Source organism: Danio aesculapii, chromosome 22 (genome assembly GCF_903798145.1).
Source record: "Danio aesculapii chromosome 22, fDanAes4.1, whole genome shotgun sequence".
Lineage (NCBI taxonomy): Eukaryota > Metazoa > Chordata > Actinopteri > Cypriniformes > Danionidae > Danio > Danio aesculapii.
This window is the reverse complement of record NC_079456.1, coordinates 4,248,419-4,275,660: the sequence shown is the minus strand read 5'-3', so window position 1 is coordinate 4,275,660 and position 27,242 is coordinate 4,248,419. Positions and strand designations below refer to the sequence as shown.

Genomic DNA, 27,242 nt, shown 5'->3' with positions numbered 1-27,242 from the left:
CATCTTAAGCCAACGTTATATTGACATCAAATACTGACATTTATTTGTCAGGTATAGCAACCAGAATCTGTCTGATAGACGTCATAGTGGTAACCTCCACACATCGTCAAGCTGTAACATCCTTAGACGTTGATATTTGGTTCATTTTAGGTTGATTTTAGGTTGTGTTAGAAAGTGACCAAAATCCAACGTCTTAAGCCAACGTCATATTGACATCAAATACTGACATTTATTTGTCAGGTGTGGCAACCAAAATCCTGCATCTGTTAGACGATATAGTGGTGATGTCCACACATCGTCAAGCTGTAACATCATTAGACGTTGATATTTGGTTGTGTTTAGGTTGAACGTTGGATTCTGATGTCAATCCTATTTTCAATTCCAAACAAAATGCAACATCCCCCTTTGTATCACAACATCCATCTGACACAATGTTCATGTCCTGTGCCTGCTGGGATGTTTACTCTTCCAAAATATTTTAAATGTTTCTCAAAATAAAATATATTATGTTCAAAGGGGAAAAAGTTTGTTGACATTTCAAAAGAATCACAATACCGTAAAACCGTGATATTTTTATTCAAGGTTATCATTAGCTGATTAGCTTACAATGTAAAGCTTGATCTTCAGGCAAGCTTGCTCCTGTTTGTGTCGTCAATCTGGCAACCTGCATTTACATAGAGTCTCAGTAAACCTTCTCCAATATTTCAATTTGTACTGCAATATCTAGTTCCACCACTAGGTGTTAATGCTACACACTGCACATTACTAAACGTGTGTTGATCTTGCTTGTCAGTGAATGTCATCACTCATGAGGATTCTTCTGTTTTGTCTCTTTCAGAGTGCCAAACGTCCAGCGTGCCGACCCCTCGTCTCCAGCCTGCGGGGCCGCCGGCTCTCCAGCCAGGTCAAAGGTCATCTACGTCATGATGCCAACCAGTCACCTACCCATCCTGCTCTCCCTGAGCGCCCTGCTGCTGTCTCCGCTGCTCACCGGCTCCTTAGCCTTATGTAAGATCACAATAACTCCCATGTAAATCTTCATGTGTCAGTGGTTGATGGTTGAGGGTGGCCATTTTGGTTCAGCATCAACTTATTACAGGTCCAATATTGGGTTGAGATGTGGCGATGTCTTATTGTTTGCAAAATACCAGTTTAAATTCTGCCCATTAAAAAATGTTTTACATATCATAATAATAATGATAAAATCTGCAGGCGCCCCCTAGTGTCCAGTATGAAATAAACAAACATAACAGTACAATTTAAAGAGCTGCTCTATTAAAATAAATCTAATTAATGAAATATAACTAAATACAATGAATATAAATACTTTTCTTTAGAGATAAAGGACTTTTTATAAGTTATATAGTCGGTTAATGTTGTTATCACGATAAATACCAGAGAATACTGCGATTAAATTTTTTAATTCATATTGCTTATCCTTAATATTGTTAGATTCACTGGTTGAGGGCAGCGATTTGGGATCAATATTGACATAATACTGTTACAGTCCCAATATTAACTTATTCATTTGCTAATTTTAGTTCCACATTGGCATATTTTAACATTGAACGCCCACTACTGGCAGATCCCATGGTTGAAGGCAGCCATTTTGGATCAGCATTAACTTATCAACTTATTACAGGCCCAAAATTGGATGGAGATGGGAATGATGTCTTATTGTTTGCAAAATGCCAGTCAAAATTTAACCCATAACAATTTAGACCTATTGTAATAATAACGATAAAACTTGCGGGCACCCACTAGTGTCCAGTATGAATTAAACAAAAATAGCAGTACAATTTAAAGACCTCTACTTTATTAAAATATAGTAAATGAATAAAATATAACCAAATTAATGAATATAAATACTTTTCACTAGCGATAGATGACTATTTTGTCTTTTCAGTGGATACTTAGGAATCATATAGTCACTAGTGTTGTTATCGCGATACATACCAGAAAATATTGTCATATAATTTTAAGTTCATGTTACTTATCTCTAAGATTGGTAGATTCACTGGTTAAGAGAAGCTATTTGGGATCAATATTGACATAATACTATTACAGTCCCAATATTAACTTATTCAGTGGCTCATTTTAGGTCAACATTGAAGTATTTTATCACTGAACGCCGACTTCTGGCAGATCCCTTGGTTAAAGGCAGTCTTTTTGGATCACCATTAACTTTTCATCAACTCATTACAGACCCAATGAGGCGTAGAGATAGGAACGATGGCTTATTGTTTGCAAAATGCCAGTCAAAATTTAGCCCAGAACAATTTAAAGTTATTGTAATAATAACGATAAAACTTGCAGGCGCCCTCTAGTGTCCATTATGAGTTAAACAAACATAACAGTACAATTTAAAGAGCTCTACTCTATTAAAATATATTCAAAGAATAAAATATAACCAAATAGATTAATATAATTACTTTTCACTAGCGATAAAGGACTTTTAATGAATCATATAGTATGTTGTTACCGAAATAAATACCAGAAAATATTGTGATGCATTAAGTCCAAATTGCTTATCCCTAAAATTGGTAGATTCACAAGTTGAGGATCGATATTGACATAATACTATTACAGTCCCAATATTAACTTATTCAGTGACTTATTTAAGGTCAACATTGACGTATTTTATCACTGAACGTCCATGACTGGCAGATCCCATGGTTGAAGGCAGCCATTTTGGATCAGGCGCCATCCAGTTACAGTCAATATCATTGTCCTGGATTGTAGTTTTTGCCAACTTTTACATGAAGTGTAAGGATTAAACCTGCTGCTATTTGTGGCTCAGATGTAAAGGTGCAAATGTTCCAAAATAACTCTTAATAGCCACTTAAATTACATTTTTGAAGTAAAATAGGGTATTAGAAGCATGTTTGCATGCATTTTATGACTTAATTAAAGATTTAGTTTACATTATGGATTGTTCTGAACGTCCGATAAACTGGTAACTGGTTAGAAAACAAATCTACATTAATATGTTAATATAATTGGATAAAATATGGTTCTAGTCTTATTAAAAACTAGTCTTGGATTTAAAAATAAATTGAGAAAAGGTACATAATTGTTAATTAGTTCATTAGTAAAAATTTATTAGCCATAATTTGATAGTCAATTAAGAAATCATCTGATTTGTCGCATTTGCATGACAAGAGTATGCTTCCTATATTTGCGACTGCTTAACGCAAGATTAACCTTTAGCTATTTAATGCTTGCATTCTTATAAAAAAGTGTGTTATCTAGATTAGTTGAATCCGAAACCAAGCTAATTATATAGTCTTGATTAATCTAGTTGGCTGGATGATTTTGGAAGAACATGCTTCAGTTTTTCAAGGCAGTTTCATCATCATCGGCAAAATAAAAAAAGAGAACGAAACCCTGTGCGGTGATCTCCCCGTGCACATAGAGACGTGAAGTGCGAGATCACTGTTTATCGGCTTATTTCGTCTCTCTCTGCGCGTGTGTATCTCTTCATCAGACGGATCGAGGCCTGCGCTGTCTTTTAATTTCCAAGGCTCGAAGTCAGGATTTGTTCTGCACCATTTCTCCCCTAAGATGGGTTTAGAGACGCATTAGGGAAACAAAACAAAGAGTCAAGTGAAGTAAAGAGGAGCGAGTGCGGGATGAAAGCAGAGGTAAAGCCTCCCCCTGCTGCTTTCAAGCCTAAAATAGGTGTAATTCAAGCAAGAGATAACGTGAGAATGGGCCGCCGTCAGATACGCCACGTCTTTGTGTGCGCGTCTTTGTTTTGTCCTCTTATTTGTTGGTTTTGTAAGGCAGCCTTCAAGAGAAGGTAGCATACGTCTGGTGCTTTACTTTGAATTCAGTGAGGAATATGTTAGTTGTAAGTAGGCTGCTTGAACATTTAGTCACCTAATGCGATTATATAGGATTCAGATTCATTTTTTTCATGGGGGAGGGATACTTTAGATGTATTTCGACCTTCTAAAATACTGAAATGTATCCTAAATGTCATATTTTAATGGAATCCCTAAAACCCAAGAATGGGTTATACCAAAACAGAGAAAACTTCTTTATTCAGTGGTCTTTGGTGGCCTTTTCGGGCCGACATTGTAATTCCAGTATTCCAGGCCCAATGTTGTTTGAAGCAAGGATTGAGAGTGGCCATTTTGGATTGACATTGGAGGATAACCATTGCAGGCCCAATATTGATAGATTTATGGTTGAAAGCAGCCATTTTGGGCCGACGTTGGAGGATAACCATTGCAGGCCCAATATTGATAGATTTATGGTTGAAAGCAGCCATTTTGGGCCGACCTTGGAGTATAACCATTGCAGGCCCAATATTGTTAGAATCAGTCATTGAAATCGGCCATTTTGGGTAGACAGTGGACTCTAACAATAGTAGGCACATTGTTGATTGGACCAATCATTGAAAATGGCCATTTTGGGTCAAGTGTAACCATTGTAAGCCTAATGTTGATTGGTTCAATGATTAAAAGCAGCCATTTTGGGTTGACATTGGACTTCAACAATTGTAGGCCCCATGTTGATAGAATCAGATGTTAAAAGCGACCATTTTGGGTCGACATTGGACTCATACAATAGTAGGCCCATTGTTTTTGGTTCGACAATAGAGTTTAACCATTGCAAGCGCAATTTTGGTTAATTCAACTATTAAAAGCAGCCATTTTAGGTCGACATTAGACTTTAACAATTGTTGGCCCAATATTGATAAAATCTGTAGCTGAAAGCGCCATTTTGGGTCGAAATTGGAGTGTAACTATTGTAAGCCCAATATTGGTAGATTCATTGGTTGAAAGCAGCCATTTTGGATCAACGTTGGACCTTAACAATTGTAGGCCCAATGTTGATAGGATCAGTCGTTAAAAGCAACCATTTTGGGCCGACATTGGACTTTAGCAATAGTAGTCCCATTGTTGATTGAACCAATTATTGAAAGTGGCAATTTTGGGTTGACATTGGACTTTAACAATTGTAGGCTCAATGTTGATAGAATCAGTAGTTGAAAGTGGCCATTTTGGGTCGACATTGGAGTATAACCATTGCAGGCCCAATATTGATAGATTTAATGGTTGAAAGCAGCCATTTTGGGTCGAAATTGAAGTATAACTATTGCAAGCCCAATGTTATTAGATTTAGTGATTGAAAGCAGCCGTTTTGGGTCAACATTGGAGTATAGCCATTGCAGGCCCACTATTACTAGATTCAGTTGTTGAAAGCAGCCATTTTGGGTCAACATTGACATTTTACCATTAGAGGCTTAATACTGGGAGTTTGAGAGATTCTGTAGTTAAGGGTTGCCTTTTTAAGTCGACCTTCACATATTACTGTTTCCATACCAATATTTGGTAACTCAGAAGTTGAGGGTGGCAATTTTTTATCAAAATTGACGTAATTTAATAACAGCGAGGTTCAGGGAGGCCATTTTTGGTCAGTTTTAGTCCACATCAAAACATTACTTCTGCACTTTCAGTATTACCTAATCCAGTGGTTGAGCGTGGCCAATTTGGGTCAACCTTGGGGTATTAACAGTACAAGCCCCATATTAGGGGCTTCAGTGGTTGTGGGTGGCCATTTTGGAACAACACTGACGTAATATACTTGCTGGCGCAAAATTAGCTCATTCTGAGGTTAAAGGTGGCCATTTTGGGTCAACATCAATATATTATAATTGCAGACCCTGGATTAGAAGAGTAACTGCTTGAAGGCGGCTATTTTGGATAGACATTGATGTATTACATTGCCGGCTCAATATTAGTAGATTTAGTGGTTGAGGGTGGACAGTTTGGGTCATTGTTGCTATATTATCATTACATGCCTATTGTTAGCTGTTCAGGGTGGCCATTTTGGATCAAATGTTTGGAATGTTTGGAATGTTCCCATGAATATTTATTAGAAGTTTTGCATGTCTGAGATATTTGAATGAAACTAGTCGTGTAATTTCAATAGAAATGAATATTCTGGTCTTCATTTGTTGTCTATGTATGGCTAGGAGAAGCAAATCAGACATTAGCAAGATCACATTTGCGTTTCTTGTGTTGTTTATGAAGCATTGCCTTTCTTCTTACGATTATAGCATATAAAATCTCCCTATCAATTCCTCTCTGTTTTTGTTTTTTTAAACCATGACCCCCTTCAGAATTGCTCCTTGCCTGTTGGTTTGTCTTTTGTGAGCGAGCCGCTGTGATGAGATGTTTACTAGGCAGTGCACATCATCCCAGAGCTCTAATCACTGCATCCCCTCGCCACTGAAACCCGCCGTCGGATTGGCTGCAGTGTCGTCCGCTGCGCTCTCACGGGCTCTGATCGCTAATTACCGTCTCGTCAGGCTGTCGTACACCACAGCCGCTGAACGGGGGGACATTTTGTTGTTATTCTTGTGTCTCTTTCAGTGTTAGAGAGCCTAATTTGGAGAAAGTTACTGCAAATTGAAATTTGTTAGGCTGGAGTTAAGACACCATTTTGGAAAAGGGCTTAGCAGGGAGATGCTAAACGTTAGCAGTAAACAACTAATGAAAAAAAAGCTTTTTTAAAAACTGGTTAATTTAAATGAACTCTCTTGAGAGGTGGTCTTCATTACACCACTTAAAATTTCATATGAGTCAAAGCAAGCTTGGTTTGGAAAATGAGTTAGCATTTAAATGCTAAACATAAGCAGTTGCAAAAGTAGCTAGCATTTAAATGTTAGACATAAGCAGTTAGCGACTATTGAACGTGAAGTTACCAATACAATGCATTAAATTAAATCAAATGTTTCCACAGTAAGACCTCCTAATGTTTAAAGTTCAGGAACAGTCAAATGATTTTTTTGTTTTGAAAACAGTTAGCATCTAGATGCTAATGGTTAAGACTTAGCGACTGTTGCACTTACAAATAAAACTGCTTTTTTTAAAACAGATTAATTTAAATGAAATTAGGCTCTCTTGAGAGATTGTCTTTATTACACCCCTTAAAGTTTCATATGAGAGAAAACAAGCTTATTTGGGGGAAGGAGTTAGCATTTAAATGCTAAACGTAAGCAGTTAGCGACTTTTGAATATAAAGTTAGCAATAAAATTCATTAATTTAAATCAAAAGTTTCCACTTTGAGACCTTCTAATGTTTCATGTTTAAGTGTAGGAACAGTCAAATTATTATTTTCTTTTAGAAAAGAGTTAGCATCGAGATGCTAATGGTAAACAGTTAGCTACGGTTGCACTTACAAATAAAGATGCTATTTTAAACAGACTAAAATAACTCTCTTGAGACATGGTCTTTATTACACCACTTAAAGTTTTACATGAGAGAAAACAAGCTTGTTTTGAAGAACGAAAGCATTTAAATGCTAAACGTTAGCAGTTAGCGACTGTTAAATATAAAGTTAGCAATACAATTAATTAATTTAAATCAAATGTTTCCACTATGAGACCTCCTAATGTTTCATGTTTAAGTGTAGGAACAAAGTATTAATTATTTTTTAAGAAAAGAGTTAGCATCTAGATGCTAATGGTTAACAGTTAGCGATGGTTGCACTTACAAATAAAACTGCTTTTTTAAACATTAATTTAAATGAACTCTCTTGAGAGAGGATCTTTACTACACCACTTAAATTTTCATATGCGAGAAAACAAGCTTATTTGGGGGAAGGAGTTAGCATTTAAATGCTAAACGTAAGCAGTTAGCGACTGTTGAATATAAAGTTAGCAATAAAATTCATTAATTTAAATCAAAAGTTTCCACTATGAGACCTCCTAATGTTTCATGTTTAAGTGTAGGAACAGTCAAATTATTATTATTTTGTTTTGAAAAGAGTTAGCATCTAGATGCTAATGGTTAACAGTTAGCGACGGTTGCACTTACAAATAAAGCTGCTATTTTAAACAGACTAAATTAACTCTTTTGAGAGATGGTCTTTATTACACCACTTAAAGTTTTACATGAGAGAAAACAAGCTTGTTTTGAAGAACGAAAGCATTTAAATGCTAAACGTAAGCAGTTAGCGACTGTTGAATATAAAGTTAGCAATAAAATTCATTAATTTAAATCAAAAGTTTCCACTATGAGACCTCCTAATGTTTTATGTTTAAGTGTAGGAACAGTCAAATTATTATAATTTTTTAGAAAAGAGTTAGCATCTAGATGCTAATGGTTAACAGTTAGCGACGGTTGCACTTACAAATAAAGATACTATTTTAAACAGACTAAATTAACTCTCTTGAGAGATGGTCTTTATCACACCACTTAAAGTTTCATATGAGAGAAAACAAGCTTGTTTTGAAGAACGAACGCATTTAAATGCTAAACGTTAGCATTTAGCGACTGTTGAATGTAAAGTTACTAATAAAATGTATTATTTTAAATCAAATCTTTCCACTTCCTAATATTTCATGATTCAAGTTTAGGAACAGTCAAATTATTATCATTTATATGTTTTAGAAAAGAGTTGCATATAAAAAAAACTGCTTAATTTAAAATGAACGCTCTTGAGAGATGGTCTTTATCACACCTCTTAAAGTTTCATATGTGAGAAACCAAGCCTGTCAAGCTTTTTCAGGATTTAACCTGCATATGGTTCACATTAGAGTTGAAGAGCAGTTAAACGGCTGCTTTGGAAAATAAGCTAGATGTTAAATTTAGATGTTAATAGTGCTAGTAATTGCATTTAAAGCTACACAAAAGCCCTTTTTGCATTTAAAAAGAAGTATTTCAGCTGCATACTCTTAGACCAACAATTGCTCATGAAGGTTAACAAAGTCAAACTACTGTTTTGGGTAAGGAGTTAGCATTTGAATATTGAAAGTTGGCATTAGCAGGTTTGCATATAAAAGTACAAACAAAAAGTAATATTTTGTTATATTTGTTATATGCCAGGGACAACGCAGTGGCGCAGTAGGTAGTGCTGTCACCTCACAGCAAAAAGGTAGCTGGTTCGAGCCTCGGCTGGCTCAGTTGGCATTTCTGTGTGGAGTCTGCATGTTCTCCCTGCGTTCGCGTGGGTTTCCTCCGAGTGCTCCGGTTTCCCCCACAGCCCAAAGACATGCGGTTCAGGTGAATTCGGAAGGCTAAATTGTCCGTAGTGTGTGAGTGAGTGTGTATGGTTGTTTCCCAGAGATGGGTTGCGGCTGGAAGGGCATCCACTGCGTAAAACATAAGCTGGAGAAGCTGGCGGTTCATTCCGCTGTGGCTACCCCGGATTAATAAAGGGACTAAGTTGAAAAGAAAATGAATGAATGAATGTTATATGCTAGTAATTAGCATTTAACATTAAATTAGCTATTTACTATTAAACCTAATGCTTCCCTACTGAAAAAACAGCTTAAACCAGCTTAGGTTTGTTAGCTGGTCAACCAGGCTGGTTTTAGAGGGGTTTTGGCCATTTCCAGGCTGGTTTCCAGCCATTTCCAGCCTGGTTTTAGCTGGTCAAAGCTGGTTTTGGCTGGAAAATGGCTGGAAACCAGCCTGGAAGTGCCCAAACCCCTCAAAAACCAGCCTGGTTAACCAGCTAACAAACCTAAGCTGGTTTAAGCTGTTTTTTCAGTAGGGTTTGCATGTCCCAAGCTGCTACTTTGGGAAAGGCCACTTAATTAGCCGTTAGCGATGGTTGCACTTAAGATAAAAATAAAAACCTTTTTGAATATTGATTTTAAAGCAACAATTGATCATGTTTTCATACTGCATCACTGGAAAACATTCTTGTTTCAGCAGGATAGCAGCTAGTAGTATTAGGCTACTAGTAATTAGCAGCTAGCTTGCTTCTAATGCCCTTTGCGCTTTGACCTTGACTATGATTGTGAGATTGTGGATGTAAATTAGGTTGAGATTGGCATTTTATATTGACATCAAACAGGTGTTCATAAGGATTTAAAGACACGGCAGGGCCCACACACGGCGTGAAGGTAAACTTGTGGTCGTGGTGTCGTACAGCTGCGCGGCACACAGGCTTTTATTTAGACACACACACACACACAAAGCGAGTGGATGTCACCTCTGCGAGAGGTTGCCAACTGCATGATGTCATCCTCACCGCCTCCCTCGCGCTCGCTCCAGCGCTCATAAATCAACATGTGGAGGAGACGTTTTTAATCAAAAAGAAAAAAGGGCTGTGAATAAATCTGGCCTGTGGTAATAAAGCTGGGGGCTTGTTTGTGTGCGTGTATGTGTGTGTGTGTCCAGTGGCTTTACTTTACACGATTACTCCGAGTGCAACACATATTCTCCATGTCTTCATTCTCAATGCAAGAAATTCAGATTTTTTTTTCTGAGTGGAACCTAGACACCCCCCCCAAAAAACACACCACAATACACACCACAATACACAACCTGTATCGCAGAGGGTCCTAATACGCTATCCTGAAAGAAGTGCAATTTGTTTTGAGCAGCTGAAATTCATGTACATCCTCACTGAGAGCTAGCTGGCATCAATCACTCAACCAATTGGTCAACCATTAATTGAGTGATTTATTGATTGATTTGACTGACTGATTGATCGACTAACTCACTGGTTGACTTCTTGATTGATTGATTGATTGATTGATTGATTGATTGACTGGTTGGTTGACTAGTTGGTTGACTAGTTGGTTAATTGGCTGGTTGACTGGTTGGTTGACTGGTTGGTTGACTAGTTGGTTGACTAGTTGGTTGATTGATTGATTGGTTGACTGATTGAATGATTGACTGACTATTTGATTGGTTGTTTTACTGACTGATTGATTGCGTGACTAGTTGGTTGGTTGGTTGGTTAGTTAACTAGTTGATTGGTTGGTTGGTTGGTTAATTGATTGATTGGTTGACTGGTTTGTTGGTTGGTTAACTAGTTGGTTGGTTGATTGGTTGACTGGTTTGTTGATAGACTGGTTGGTTGACTAGTTGGTTGGTTGATTGATTTGATTGATTGATTGATTTGATTGGTTGATTGATTGGTTGATAGATAGATAGATTGATTATTGATTGACTGTTTGATTGGTTGGTTTGTTGATTGACTGGTTGGTTGACTTGTTGATTGATTGGTTGATTGACTGGTTGATTGATTGGCTTTGATTGATTGATTGTCTGGTTGGTTGATTGACTGGTTGGTTAACTAGTTTGATTGATTGATTGACTAGTTGGTTGGTGGATTGATTGGTTGACTGGTTGATTGATTTGTCGATTGACTGCTTGGTTGACTAGTTGGTTGATTAATTGATTAAATGATTGACTGACTATTTGATGGGTTAATTTACTGTATGATTGATTGAGTGATGTTGGTTGGTTAGTTGGTTGGTTTGTTGGTTAACTAGTTGGTTGGTTGATTGGTTGACTGACCGGTTGGTTGGTTGATTGGTGGACTGGTTGATTGATTGACTGGTTGATTGATTATTGATTGATTGATTGGTTGGTTGACTGGTTGATTGATTGATTGACTATTTGATTGATTATTGATTGACTGTTTGATTGATTGGTTGGTTGGTTGGTTGATTGGTTGACTGGTTGATTGATTAATTGATTGACTGGTGGGTCGACTAGTTGATTTGATTGGTTAGTTGGTTGGTTGATTGGTTGGTTAATTGATCGATGGTTGATATTTGATTAAATGACTGATTGATTGAGTGACAGGTTGAGTTGGTTGGTTCGTTGATTGGTTGACTTGTTGGTTGGTTGGTTGGTTGGTTGGTTCATTGATCGATTGATTGACTGGTTGGTTGGTTGGTTGGTTGAATGACTGTTTGATTGATTCATTGACTGACTGACTGACTGACTAATTGATTTGTTGGTTAGTTGATTGATTTATTGATTGGTTATTTGAATCATTGATTCATTGACTGACTGAATGATTGACTAAATGACTCACTGACTGTTTAACTTGACTGACTGATTTCATTGAAAAATGCTAAACTAAAATACTTGTGCTAAACATTATAGTACACAATGCTAAACAATCCAAAGCTTGTCACAGCATCTCCACATCATTTCTCTCCATGTGATCTGACGTGCTTCTATTGCCCTCATTTGTATAAAAGCATCTGCTAAATCAATAAATGTAAATGTAATCAACGATGAAGCATCGACTGAGGGTCCTGTTTCCCACAATGCTCAACACAGGCTCTAAAAACAGCGCATTGGATTGGGTGTGCCTCCGTCTGACCACACAACACCCAATCTCAACCTCAAACACACTCCCCTGAAAGACCTCACGACGCCCCGTCCAGCGCCGCGCTGACCGGACAGAAATATCCCATGTCGAAACTGTACACCACAATGCTGGTCCCACGCAGCGCCATAAAAATCACTTTGTGTTCCTGCTGCTCTGAGAAGCGTCGCTCAATAACACAGGCTTGTGTTATTCCTCCATTTTCGGTGTTTATGTTTGGGACCACAAGCTACAATGACTTCCTATGGCCCTCGCTATGTTAGGAATCCCGCCCCAAAGGCTTATTTGTTGTCGTTCCACAAAATGCGCAAGATTTGAATGGTGTTTTTTAAATTTTCAGAAGGTGGAGCACAAAAAAAGACACTTTGTGGAATGTTCATGCTGCTCTTTTTTACACATCATCATTAAAAATGGTCAAGCTTTAAAAAACCTTAAACTTTAACTGTATTTTTATTAATTAATTAATTTTAAATTTAATTTAAATTGTTAATTTCTGTGTAGTTTTAGTTTGTTTCTTTAATGGTTTTAGTTTTATTTATGTGCGAAACACATTTTTATTTAGTTTTTATGTATTTAGTTTTAGTCTTTTTGTCGCTAATTCTAGTTTAGCAGAATTCTGAAGAGCTATGTTGTTTTTTATGAGAAAAAGCACTTTATTTTGTGAAGCACAAAAAGAGATGCTTTGCAGAATGTTCATGCTGCTCTTTTCCACACAATATCACCAAAAGTAAGGCCAAACAATCGAAAAACAAACGTTCTCAAAAAGCATTTATTGGATGTAAGGTGTTATTATAGTTTCGCAATTTTTATTTCGATATTGTTTTTTATACTTGCTGTAAGTTTCTGTTTAGTTTTAGTTTGTTTCTTTAACAGTTGCGTTATTTTTAGTTAAGCTTTTATTTTGCAAAACACATTTCTATTTAGTTTGTATGTATTTAGTTCCAGTTTGGGTTTTGAAGAGCTTCGTTGTGTTTTTTTGTTTTTCGCGAAACGGTGCTTTGTTTTGTGGAGCACAAAAAGAGACGCTTTGCACAATGTTCATGCTGCTCTTTTTCACAAAAATGAAAAAGCTGCTCTTTTTGCCAAAAACGCATTATTTTTACAATTTTAAATTAGTTTTTATTTTGATATTATATATTTTTAAATTGCTTTACATTTCAATCTAGTTTTAGTTTATTTACAGCAATAGTTTTGTTAGTTTTATTTTAGTTTTTATATTGTGAAACACAATTCTATTTTAGTTTTTATATATTTAGTTTCAGTTTTAGTTTTACTAATTCTAGTTTAGCAGAGTTGTAAAGATCTATGTGTTTTTTTTCTGGAAATGACATTATTTTGTGGAGCACAAAAAGAGACGCTTTGCACAATGTTCGCGCTGCTCTTTTCCACAAAAATGAAAAAGCTGCTCTTTTTGCCAAAAACGCATTATTTTTACAATTTTAAATTAGTTTTTATTTTGATATTATTTTTAAAATTGCTTTACATTTCAATCGTTTGAGTTCATTTACAGCAATAGTTTTGTTAGTTTTATTTTAGTTTTTATATATTTAGTTTAAGTTTTAGTTTTACTAATTCTAGTTTAGCAGCGTTATAAAGATCTATGTGTTTCTTTTTTCTGGAAATGACATTATTTTGTGGAGCACAAACAGAGATGCTTTGCAGAAAGTTCACGCTGCTCTTTTCCACACATTTTTAATTACTTTTAAAGTCGATACTATTTTTAAAATCTAGTTTGTTTGCAACATTAATGGTTTGGTTTATTTTAATAAAAAAATTTGTGTGAAAAACATTTCTATTTAAGTTTCAGTTTCTCATGTTGGCGTGGGTTTCCTCCGGGTGCTCCGGTTTCCCCCAGTCCAAACACATGTGCAGTAGGTGAATTGGATTAACTAAATTGTCCGTAGTGTATGAATGTGAGAATGACTGTGTATTGGTGTTTCCCAGCACTGGGTTGCAGCTAGAGAGTCATCCGCTGCATATTTTGTGAAGCGGCAGCCCAGAACGTGTAGCGTTTAGCAATCTTCTTAAGTGTCGGCGTGCCGCTCGCCAGCTCCCCTCCGCTCTGATTGACTCAGGCAGAAAGTGACGAGAGCGATTTCAATAATTTATTTTCCCTTTGAAGCTTCCAAGTGAGAGATTTCAGGTCCCCGAGGGAAACGAAACCCTCCCTCCGTCTTGTCTTTTTAAAGTTATCAGCTAAAAGGCCCGAATGTCCCTCATTACCTGCCTGGCTTTAACCTCCCTCATGCAGCTCCATTGCCAGAGTCGGTCTCTTCTGCTCGGGCAGCGTCGCTCTGCAGACCACATGTATTTTTAGGTTGCTTGTTACAGGAATTGCTCACCCACAAATGTTCCAAAATCATGATTTATTTTTTGTGGAGCACAAAAAGAGATGTTTTGAAGAATGTTCATGCTGCTATTTTTCCTAAAAATGGTCACTTAAGCCTGGTTTATACTTCTGCGTCAAGTGATCGGCGTGACCTACGGCGCAAGCCTTGCACAAAGCCATGCATTTATACTTCTGCACGTTTTCTGTTGCTCTGCAATACACTTCCGAAACACTAGCTGGCAGTAGGTGTCTATGTTTCTCTGTGTCCAGTTCCTTCGCTGGTGTTTTGTTTTTTCTGAACGATTCCTTAATCTACAAGTGGCTCAAATTCGCTCATTTTGAGTTGGGAACCGGCGGACGTGCAACAACTTTAATCATAAGGTAAACACAACTTCTGGAGCTCCTTCACGGGTCTCCCAGCCTGATCTCAAGAGAAAACGTAAGTATTTTACGTTTTGACAGTTTAGTGGCTAATTCGTACGAATTCGTACGAGTTTAGTTGTATGAAATTGTACGATTTTAAAAAGGAGGCGTGGCACCTAACCCCACCCCTAAACCCAACCGTAATTGGCAGATGAGCAAATCATACTAAATTGTACGAATTAGATCGTACGAATTCGTACGAATTAGCCACTAAATCAAAAAGTTACGAATTGCCGTAAGATTGTGTTGGGTCTCCGCCCACACTTGTCATGCTACCAAGTGCTACCGAGTTACATTTTTTGAGAGGTGCGTGTTAGCGTCGGCCACGGTGAGGGGCTATGCGTCCACGAGTATGCTGCACCGTTGCATACACGTGCGCTTGACGCAGAAGTATAAATCAGCCTTAAGGAGGGTCGGAAATTTTTTTTTGGAGTGCACTATTATAAATTTGTATTTATAAATTTGTTTTTATTTTGGTACTATTTTAAAATCTGAAGTGAATTTCAACACAAAAAGAGATGTTGTGAAGAATGTTCACGCTGCTTTTTTTTCCACTAATGGTCACTAAAAAAGGTCAAAAAAGCTCTCAAAATGCATTTTTATGTGCAAAGTTTATTATAATTTGAGTTATTTTGGTTCTATTTTTAAATTTGCTATAAATTTCAGTGTAGTTTTAGTGTATTTCAATGATAGTTTTGTTAGCTTTAGTTTCGTTTTTTTTTTTTTTTTTTCTTTAGGGCAGGGGTCACCAAACTTGTTCCTGGAGGGCCGGTGTCCTGCAGATTTTAGCTCCAACCCTAATCAAACACACCTGAACGAGCTAATCAAGGTCTTACTAGGTATACTTGAAACACCCAGCCAGGAGTGTTGAGGCAAGTTGGAGCTAAACCCTGCAGGGACACCAGCCCTCCAGGACTGAGATTGGTGACCCCTGATTGGTCACTCGGTACGAAATTTTTCGTATTGCATCGACGCCATTCTAGATTCTGAATATTTGAATGTTCAAATGAAGTTTGTTTTACAATTGAAAACATTTATTTTTGACCGTCAAAATAAGCCAAAATATATCAAATCTAATTTATGCGTAAAATTTGCCAAAATTGCCACTTTAATAAGAGAATTTTTGACATTTGAAAAGACAAACTAAACATAAAATACAACATAAAATACAACAACAACAAAAAAGATTCAATTTTCAACACGAATCTATTGTATGACTTCAGGACATTTAAATTGCATAGCAAAAGTTGTATAAACATGCATTATAGTAAGGTTTGTTGAGCTCAAAATCTCTTGATCAACATGCGCTTTAATTACATGGAAAAGAGCAGCATGGATGCTCGTCGAAATATCTTCTTTTTTGTTCCACAACACAATGATGAATAAATAATAATACGAGCAGATTTGACCAGCAGATGGCGCCTCAGTGGATCGTGTCACCTCCACCTGCTGTATAAACACACACACATGCACACACACTTTCTGGAGCGGCTCAGATTAATCATGAGGCAGATTAGCAGGCTCGGATTTACTGAATGTCAAAAATGATTATTTGGTGTCACCTTGAGCCCTTCGCCGACGTCCCATCAGCCCAGATCGAGGAAAAAAAAACACCTCCTTTGAGACTCAATTCAGCTGCAAATACCAGTTTCAAAAAGAGGAATAAATAGTTGACAGCGTCTGGAGTGGCCTTTGACTCCGCATTACAGCAGCCGGGATGATTTCGTTTGTTTATTTGATCAGAAACCCCCTCGTTTTCGGGTTTGTTTATTGTTCTCGTTTGCATAATTGATGTCACGGCTACAATTAAAAGCGGTCAGCCGATGAATCCGAGCCTGACTGACATAATGATGTTGTTTGTGTTGTCTTTTCTGCGCTAACGACATGTTTATTCAACGTTGTGTGGGCTCTAGTGGAAATCCTGGTGATTTAAACAACTGAAGTGTGAGATTTTGTTGTTACATATTAAATGACATTAATTATTAAGTGATTATATATTTATACGTATAGTTTTTATTTATTTATTTTCATTTTGTATATTTACTTGCAGTACTTTACTAAGTGTTAGTTTACTTCAGATTGTATTGATTGTAAAAAAAGTTTGGTATTGAAATAATAGTTTTCTCTTAATATTTATAGTTGACATTAAGTGTTTTCATTAAATCATGATAATTGTACAACAACTAATAATAATAATAATAATAATATTAATAATATTGTATAAAAAATCGTACTAAATATATTTTATAATAATATTAAATAATAATAATATTGTAGGCGATGCAGTGGCGCAATAGGTAGTGCTGTCGCCTCACAGCAAGAAGGTCGTTGGTTCAAGCCTTGGCTGGGTCAGTTGGCGTTTCTGTGTGGAGTTTGCTTGTTCTTCCTGTGTTCGCGTGGGTTTCCCCCTGGTGCTCCGGTTTCCCCCACAGTCCAAAGACATGCGGTACAGGTGAATTGGGTAAGCTAAATTGTCCGTAGTGTATGTGTGTGAATGAGTGTGGATGGTTGTTTCCCAGAGATGGGTTGCGGCTGGAAGGGCATCTGCTCCGTAAATAAGTTGGATAAGTTGACGGTTCATTCCGCTGTGGCGACCCCAGATTAATAAAGGGATTAAGCCGAAAAGAAAATGAGTGAATGAATAATAATGTATAATAAAGTATAATAATAATAACAGTAATATTGTATAATAAAAATAGTATTAAATATATTTTATAATAATGATAATATTATTTATTAATTATAATAATAGTATTTAATAATAATAATAATAATAATAATACTAAACAATATTAGTAATAATAATAATAATAATAATAATAATGATAACAATAACAATAATAATAATACTGAACAATATTAGTAATAATAATAATAATAATAATAACAGTACAACTAATAATAGTAACAACAATAATGGTGTTCTATAATAAATGTAATACCAAATAATAATATTCTTTAATATCAATATTGAATATAAATAATACTAGTAATACTGTATAATAATAATGTATAATAATATTAATAATAATACTAATAATAATAATAATAATAACAATAATAAACCTTAAGCATTATAATTATAATCATGATAATAATAATAATAATAATTATTATTATTATTAGGAATAACAGTAACGCTTAATAAGTTTAATAATGAATAACAAGAATAATAATAAATAATAATAATAATAATAAGAATATTAATAATGAATAATAAAAATATTAAATAATAATATTGTATAAAACAATTGATGGTGATGATGACAATAATGATAATGATAATAATAATAATAATAATAATAATAATAATAATAATAATAATTATTATTATTATTATTATTATTATTATATATATTTTTTATTATTAATAATAATATTATTATTATTATTATTATAGTTGAATAAGGCTTGTTGTTGTTTATCATAACAATTATGTTTAATAATAATTTTCTATTGTATATTATTAAGAAGAAGAAAAATATTGTGCAGACAAAATCTGGACCTTTTCCAAAATAAAACAAAAGTCCAAAATCTTTTTTTTTAAGTTTAAAAAAAAAGATTGATTATTTTAGGCATCAAGCTATTAATATTATATATCCTCCACATATACAGTTAAATCTATTCTTTACAATAATAAACTAGCACTTTAAGCAGATATATTTTTGCATGGTCTGATGGTTTGAACCCTCTTGCCATCGCAGGTGTCTGTATTTTTCGAAGTCTGTCAACAGGCACCAATCGCCCGCGGACGACGCAAATCACATTAGATTGTTGCCATTTCCTGGTGGTCTCGGTGGTCCGGCTGCCGCAGAATTGGCCTTATTGTGGAAGTTAATTTTGTGTAGTTGCTCCGCCGCACCTGTTAAAGCTTTGCTTATCCAGACTCTGTAAAACGGAGCCCGCTGGGGCAGAATCAGACGTAATTGCGCTAATGTGACTGGAGGATTGTGGGAAAACGACAAGCAGAGCGTGAACAATCCAGCCACTTCCTGTTGTGTTTGTGTGGAGGCTTTATGGGCTTTTTTCTGCTAAAATGTGGAGCCAGTTAAAATTCTGCTAAGCTGATATTCATAATGATACACTGCACTGCAAAGGTAACGTACAAAGGTATTGTGACAACACTATATATATATATATATATATACACAAATATATATATACTAATATACAAATAATACTAATATATACAGAGATTCAAAATTCAGACATTGATACATAGTTGAAGTCAGAATTATTAGCCCCCCTTTGAATTTTTCTTTCTTTTTTCAATATTTCCCAAATAATGTTTAACAGAGCAAGGAAATTTTCACAGTATGTCTGATAATATTTTTTCTTCTGGAGAAAGTCTTATTTGTTTTATTTTGGCTAGAATAAAAGCAATTTTACATTTTTTATGAACCATTTTAAGGTCAATATTATTAGCCCCTTTAAGCTATATATTTTCAATAGTCTACAGAACAAACCATCGTTATACAATAACTTGCCTAATTACCCTAACCTGCCTAGTTAACCTAATTAACCTAGTTAAGCCTTTAAATGTCACTTTAATCTGTATAGAAGTGTCTTGAAGAATATCTAGTCTAATATTATTTACTGTCATCATGGCAAAGATAAAATAAATCAGTTATTAGAAATGAGTTATTTAAACTATTATGTTTCAAAATGTGTTGAAGAAATCTGCTCTCCGTTAAACAGAAATTGGGGAAAAAATAAACAGGGGGGCTAATCATTCAAGTGGGCTAATTATTCTGACTTCAACTGTGTATTTATATATACATACTGTGTGTATGTGTGTACATATTTATTTATTTATTTATTTATTTATTTTTATTATTTTTTTCAGTATACTGTATGGTATTTGGCTATGATGCCTTAGCAGTATATGGTACAATGTTTTGGTACAATAGCTTTGCAATATATGGTACAAAATTTTGGTACGATACCTTTGCAGTATACAATACATTATTACATTATTTTTATTATCTTTGCAGTATATGGTATTATATTTCACTACGATAGCTTTGCAGTATACAATACATTATTACATTATTATTATCTTTGCAGTATATGGTATTATATTTCACTACGATAGCTTTGCAGTATACAATACATTATTACATTATTATTATCTTTGCAGTATATGGTATTATATTTCACTACGATAGCTTTGCAGTATACAATACATTATTACATTATTTTTATTATCTTTGCAGTATATGGTATTATATTTCACTACGATAGCTTTGCAGTATACAATACATTATTACATTATTATTATCTTTGCAGTATATGGTATTATATTTCACTACGATAGCTTTGCAGTATATGAAACGATATTTCCGTATGATACCTTTGTAGCATACTGTATGATATTTTGGTATGATACCGTTACAGGATATGGTATGATGTTTCTGTACAATAACTTGGCAGTATACGGTCCAATATTTGGGCATGATACCTTTGCAATATATGATACCTGTGCAGTATATGGTATGGTACCTTTGCAATAAATGGTACGATATTTCGATACTATACCATTGCAGTATATGGTACGGTACCTTTACAGTATATATTTTGGTACAATACCTTTGCAGTATACTGTACGTTATTATGGTACAATACCTTTGCAGTATATGGTATGATACCTTCGTAGTATACCATATGATATTTGGGTGGCGCAGTGGGTAGCACAATCACCTCACAGCAAGAAGGTCACTGGTTCGAGCCTCGGCTGGGTCAGTTGGCATTTCTGTGTGTTCGCATATGTTTTCTAGGTGACTTGAGTAAGCTAAATTGTCCGTAGTGAATGTTTCCCAGTTATGGGTTGCAGCTGGAAGGGCATCCATTGCGTAAAACATATGCTGGATAAGTTGGCGGTTCATTCCGCTGTGGTGACCCCAGATTAATAAAGGGACTAAGCCGAAAAGAAAATGAATGAATAAAACGATATTTCAGTATAATACCTTTGCAGCAACAGTACACTAGTTGTTTGGTACAACAACTTTGCAGTATACAGTAGGATATATTGGTATGATACCTTAGCAGTTCAGGGTATGATATTTCGGTATGATACCTTTGCAGTATACAGTATGATATTTCGGTACTAGACTCTAGCGGTATACGGTATTAAATTTCAGTATGATATGTTTGCAGTATACAATCTATTTTACGATACCGTTGCAGTATACAGAACAATATTTATATATGATGTATATAATAAAAGTTTTTAAGCTGTTGATAATGATAATAATAAAAAGTACATTTTATTAATTAAAGCATCATTTAAAGAACAAAATAATAACATTTTACATGATTTCTTAGCATTTTTCATCTGTGTTTATTGCTATTAACGTATATACTGTAAACATAATTGCAAAACCATTGTAATATATATAAAAGTAAAATATCTGAGAATCAGCTTTCCTGATTTTCTCTGCTCTTAATCTGCTGTCTGTCTATGAGAGATGATTAACATGTCATATTTTAGTGTTAATACTGAGAAGTGATTATATTCTGGACAGTGGTGTTAATGCTGAGCTCTGCAGAAAAAAACACATCTGACCTTTTCTGCCATCTGTTCCTCACAGACGCCGCCATCATCAGTCATTATTGACTTTATATATGTGCTCTTCATCACGTCTGGATCATCAACACATTTCACATATTCAGTAAAGTAACCTCTTTCAGTGAAATAAAGTGTATATTTTAATGTTTTAAGAAAAAAAAGAGTACACTGTAAAAATTATTTATTAGTACTACTTTTTAATTATTGCTATTACTAGTGTATTAGTTACTTTACCCTAAAAATAAGTGAGTGGGTAAACCTGCTGTAACCTGGAACTGTTATGTTGAATTAACTTCATTTCCATTATTATACATGCAAATAATTTACCCAAGTAAATTTCAAGTTAACAGGATAACTCACTTTTATTTTCAACTAAAGTCAGCTTGTTTTTTACTGTAAACCAGAAATCTGGGGTTGTTTTAACCCAACATTAGGTCCAATATGGACAAACTCAAGTTTGATTTAAAAAGTGTAAAAAAAAAAGTATTTTTTAAAATCCCAATGTTGGGTTTGTTCATATTTGAACAAACAACCCAGAATTTTAGTGTATGATTAAATGTACTATTAATGTACTTACTAATGTAAATAGTAAATACACTGAGTAAGGAATAAGTGATATGTACATTTCCTGTTGAAAATGTAAAGAGTTGTTTTGAATTGCAAAGAGCACAGAGTCCACATCCACAGCACAATTAACATTTACAAAATTACATTTGTAAATTCAAATTTGTAGATTTATCAATTCATAAATGCGCAAATCCAATTTGGAAATTCAAAACACAATTCATAAATGCGCAAATCTAATTCGTAAATAAACTATCCGTAAATGTGCAAAAACAATTCATAAATGCAAAAATTTGATTCCTAAATTCAAAATACAATTCGTAAATATGCAAATCCGATTCATAAATTCAAAACAACTAATAATTGCACAAAAACAATTCATGAATGCAAAAATCTAATTCGGAAATTCAAAACACAACTCATAAAATATGCTAATCTGATTTGGAAATTCAAAACAATTTATAAATGGGCAAATTCGAATTGGAAATTCAAAACACAATTCATAAATATGCAAATCTGATTCGGAAATTCAAAACACCACTCATAAAATATGCTAATCTGATTCGGAAATTCAAAACACAACTCATAAAATATGCTAATCTGATTCAGAAATTCAAAACACAACTCATAAAATATGCTAATCTGATTCGGAAATTCAAAACATTTCATAAATGTGCAAATTCGAATCGGAAATTCAAAACACAATTCATAAATATGCAAATCCAATTCCCAAATTCAAAACAATTAATAATTGTGCAAAAACAATTCATAAATGCACAAATCCGATTCGGAAATTCAAAACACAATTTTTATATATGCAAATCTGATTTGTAAATCCAAAACAATTCTTTAATGCATAAAAACAATTCATAAATGTGCAAATTCAGTTCGTTAATTCAAAACACACTTCATAAATACCAAATCCAATTCGTAAATTCAAAACACAGTTCATGAATGCGCAAATCTGATTCGTAAATAAAAAAGACAATTCGTAAATGCACAAAAACAGTTCATAAATGCGCAAATTCGATTTGTAAATTCAAAACAAATCATAATATGCAAATCTGATTCGGAAATTGAAAACAGTTAATAATTGTGCAAAAACAATTCGTAAATGCACAAATCTGATTTGGAAATTCAAAACACAATTCATAAATATGCAAATCCGATTCCTAAATTCAAAATACAATTCATAAATATGCTAATTTGATTTCTAAATTCAAAACAATTTATAAATGCACAAAAACAATTCATAAATGTGCAAATCCAATTTGTACATTCAAATCGCAATTCACAAGCAAAAATCTATTCTATTTCCCTAAATGCTCACACAAATGCATCTTACCTAAATACATTTTTAAAAAATGACACAAATAAATAAATCAGTTTCTTGAACGGACCTCCGTCACGCATTTTTGAGTTTATTAATTGGATTTGTGCATTAATGAATTGTGTTTTGAATTAGGAAATTGTTGTTTTGTAAAAGTGAATTGTGCTGTGCACATGTGAATTTGACTTTGTAATGTGTTAGTGTTGAGACTGATCTGGCTCCATAGAGAGAGAGAGAGAGAGAGAGCTCAGTCCTGTGGTGTTTTTGGAAGCTTCTGTGAATTATTCTTCATGCGGGGGTCTCTGAGGGTGAAGATAATGATGATGATGGTGAAACTCGACCCTCTGGTCCTCCTGAAATGCCACTCATCTCCACATTTTACCTGCACTTTCCTCATTTTCTCTGTAATGCAGGGGGTTTTTCTGCTCGATGCTGTTAGAGAGAGAGGAATATGGGGCGGCTTGTGTCAAGAAATTTGATTGATGACGGTCACGCCCCTTTTAGGCGGGACTTCCGGTTTAAGCCCCGCCCCTTTTTAATATACATTTAATAATTCCGGTAATTAGATTCTTATCAGTTTAATTAAAATAATAATTCCGGTAAATAGATTCTTATCAGTTTAATTAAATGAATAATTCCGGTAATTAAATTATAATTCCGGTAATTAAATAATAATTCCGGTAATTAAATAATAATGCCGGTATTTATATTCTTATCAGTTTAATTAAATTATTATTAATTCCTGTAATTAATTCTTAATTGTAATATTAATTATAAAAATAGATATTATAATATTATTAATTAGATTGTAATCAAATGAAATAAAATATATCAACCGTTATTAAAACCATATTTTAATTATTGTACTACATTATATTATATTTTAAATATTGTACTACATTATATTATATTTTAATTATTGTACTACATTATATTATATTTTAATTATTGTAATACATTATATTGTATTTTAATTATTGCAATAAAGTATTATAATTATATACTATTATACACTATTATATTATACTAATATATTTTATTATATTTTAATATAATTAATAAACTATTAGTATCTCCCACCTGGTCTTGCCTGCGCTCTGGTATGACCATACTGGCTCTGTGTGTGTGTGTGTGTGTGTGTGTGTGTGTGTGTGTGTGTGTGTGTCTGGTACGGGTGTTGGGCTGGGTCTTGGTAATTTGAAGACGGTTAAAGACTGCTTGTGAAAGATAGAAGGCATATCTGATGACTGTTACAATGCAATTGCTATATGCTACTATGTGATAAGAGAACGTAATGGTTGCGCTTGTTTAATAAACGCGAACGTCCGCTTACATGGCTATCAGTCAGTGTGGCTCTTACCGGCTGTTTAGGCATGGGTGTGTCTGTGTGTGTTTGTGTGTGTGTGTGTGAGCGATGATAAGGTAAACTTATCCTTTAGACAGCATCCCGTCAACTATTTGTGAAAGATTTATATCAGATATGGAACATATATCTGATTGCATGAGGTGGGTGTCTCCTACTAAATACTATATGTTGTTAGGTGATTAGAAACTGTGCTGATATTGCATATCTATATATTCACATGCAGCCAACTGTGTGCATGTGTATGCCTGGGTCTGGTTGTGTCTGCTTGAATTCACGACACAGTATTTAATGAATCAGCCTTTATTATTGCTCATTAATAGGTTATGTTGTTTTCACATTATTACTACATTAAACTAATACATATTTTAAGACAGACAAAAGACCATCAGTCATATCGTTTTAATGTATCTTTTATCGAAACTATCTAATTAAAATATATTTACAATATTAATCCAGCAAATAACAAATCTTAATATGCATTGACGACAAATTAGCAGACCTTGTAAAACTATTTATCTAAAAATGTAATGTTCTAAACTGTTGGTTGAAAAACACAGATGTAAATTCCAGTTGTCTTTGTGATTAATGAAAAGTTTTATTATGAAAAACATTTTAAACTGAATGTTTTTCTTTTGACTAACACATTTTCAATATATTTACATGCATGATCTGTATTTTATGGCACACATTGTAGTATAATTAATCTAAAAACGTAATGTTTTGCACACTGGTCATCACTGGTGTAGATTTGAAAATAAATGATTTAAAATAAAAGATTTACTAAAAGGTCTTATCAGTCTTTAGACAGTATTGTTATTTCTGTTTCAAAAGGTAAATAAAAGGTATTGTACTGCTCACAATTGAAGCCAAGCAACTTAGTTACGGAATTTTAGATTCAAACTGATTGGAATTCTTTAAAAATTCTTGATAATATAAAGAGAAATATAGAGATTATTCCGAATATAAAACAAAAATATAAACATAAAATGATTTTCAGTTTATCTAAAAACAGTACAGCTCCATCCCTTAGTTACCTTTACTTAATGTTATACAGTAAAATGTATTAGTTTATCTACTGGATCCACCATTTATATGTTCACATAACAGTGTTAAATCAAGTAAGCCTACACATTTGTCAAATAAGTCAAGTTTAAAGGTAGTTCTTGAAAGTAGACAGAGCAAATGATGCTTTTCTTTTACCATTAGATTTAGATGAATTAAGATTATTGATACTACACACATTTTGTAGTGAGTGTATATGTTTCTTTAAATTGAAGGTTTTTCATTGACATACACATTTTCAACTGAACAATCTAAAATCGAACAATGTTTATTTTTTTTCACTCTGAATATAAACGTTATCACACGGAAAAGTGATGTTTAAAATACTATTCATTAAAATTAACGCATGACTAGAGTTTTGTTTTTACAAGCCAGAAACATTGAGCTAATTCAAGCTTTTGATTTTGCACTCTGTTGCACTTTTTCAACACAAAATGTAAGCTTTTTATGCACCTGCTAAAAATCTGTAATTTTGAGCCACTGTCAGAGTTTGTAAGTTACAAAGCATACATGTTTTTAAAACTGTCAGTTCTCAAAAGTTACTTAACGTTTCTTCTGGAGTTTTTAAGAACAACATTGCAGGGGCTTCGTCAAACATAAAGATACATCTCAAACATTAGATTCATACTGACACACAAGCCTTTGTAAAATTTAAGAGAGAAAATCAAAGAATAGTTTCATTTGTGGGGGAAAAAAGTGATAATATGAAATACATTGCTTACACCAATATGGTCTAATGGTTAGAATTTCTGGGTTTTATGATATGGGAATATTTTTTACCTCTAATGTGTCCCAAGTAACATTAATAACAACACTTAGCCACAGTTATTTGTATCGTAGTTGAATGCTACACGCTATACTGTCAACAAAGCACATTAATATCAAAGAGTAAATACATTTTATTTTAAGAATACTTTCCAGTAAACTTTAATGAATGAATACGTTTATTTTATCAATCTTCTAATGCAGAATGTTTTTGAAACATTTAATTATGTTTTATGACCAGTGTCGTCTGACCAAATTATTTGACCTAATTCAAGCATCCGTTTTCTGCTGCACTTTTTAACACAAAATGGGAAAAAAGTGATAATATGAAATACATTGCTTACACCAATATGGTCTAATGGTTAGAATTTCTGGGTTTTATGATATGGGAATATTTTTAACCTCTAATTTGTCCCAAGTAACATTAATAACAACACTTAGCCACAGTTATTTGTATCGTACTTGAATGCTACACGCTATACTGTCAACAAAGCACATTTAATTATGTTTTATGACCACTGTCGTCTGACAAAATTATTTGACCTAATTCAGGCAACCGTTTTCTGCTGCACTTTTTAACACAAAATGTCTTTGCAAACTTTTTGCATATGTGTTAAAACTCTCAAAGCATCTGTTATGATGCATACAGTAAAAGACACAATAACCATTTCTACTGCCAATTATATTTTGTCATCTAGAACTATGAATCTACAAAACTAAATTGAATACTTGCCA

General features: G+C 34.1%; 1 protein-coding gene across 1 annotated transcript in view; it reads left to right on the top strand.

Moving 5' to 3' along the window:
* Window positions 1-27,242, top strand: part of ptprsa (protein tyrosine phosphatase receptor type Sa) — a 279,978-nt gene that overhangs the window by 77,706 nt on the left and 175,030 nt on the right. The window contains exon 2 of the mRNA XM_056447339.1: window positions 839-1,008. Within this exon, the coding sequence (XP_056303314.1) occupies window positions 924-1,008 (85 nt within the window). The 5' untranslated portion in view covers window positions 839-923. The remainder of the gene's footprint in view (window positions 1-838; window positions 1,009-27,242) is intronic.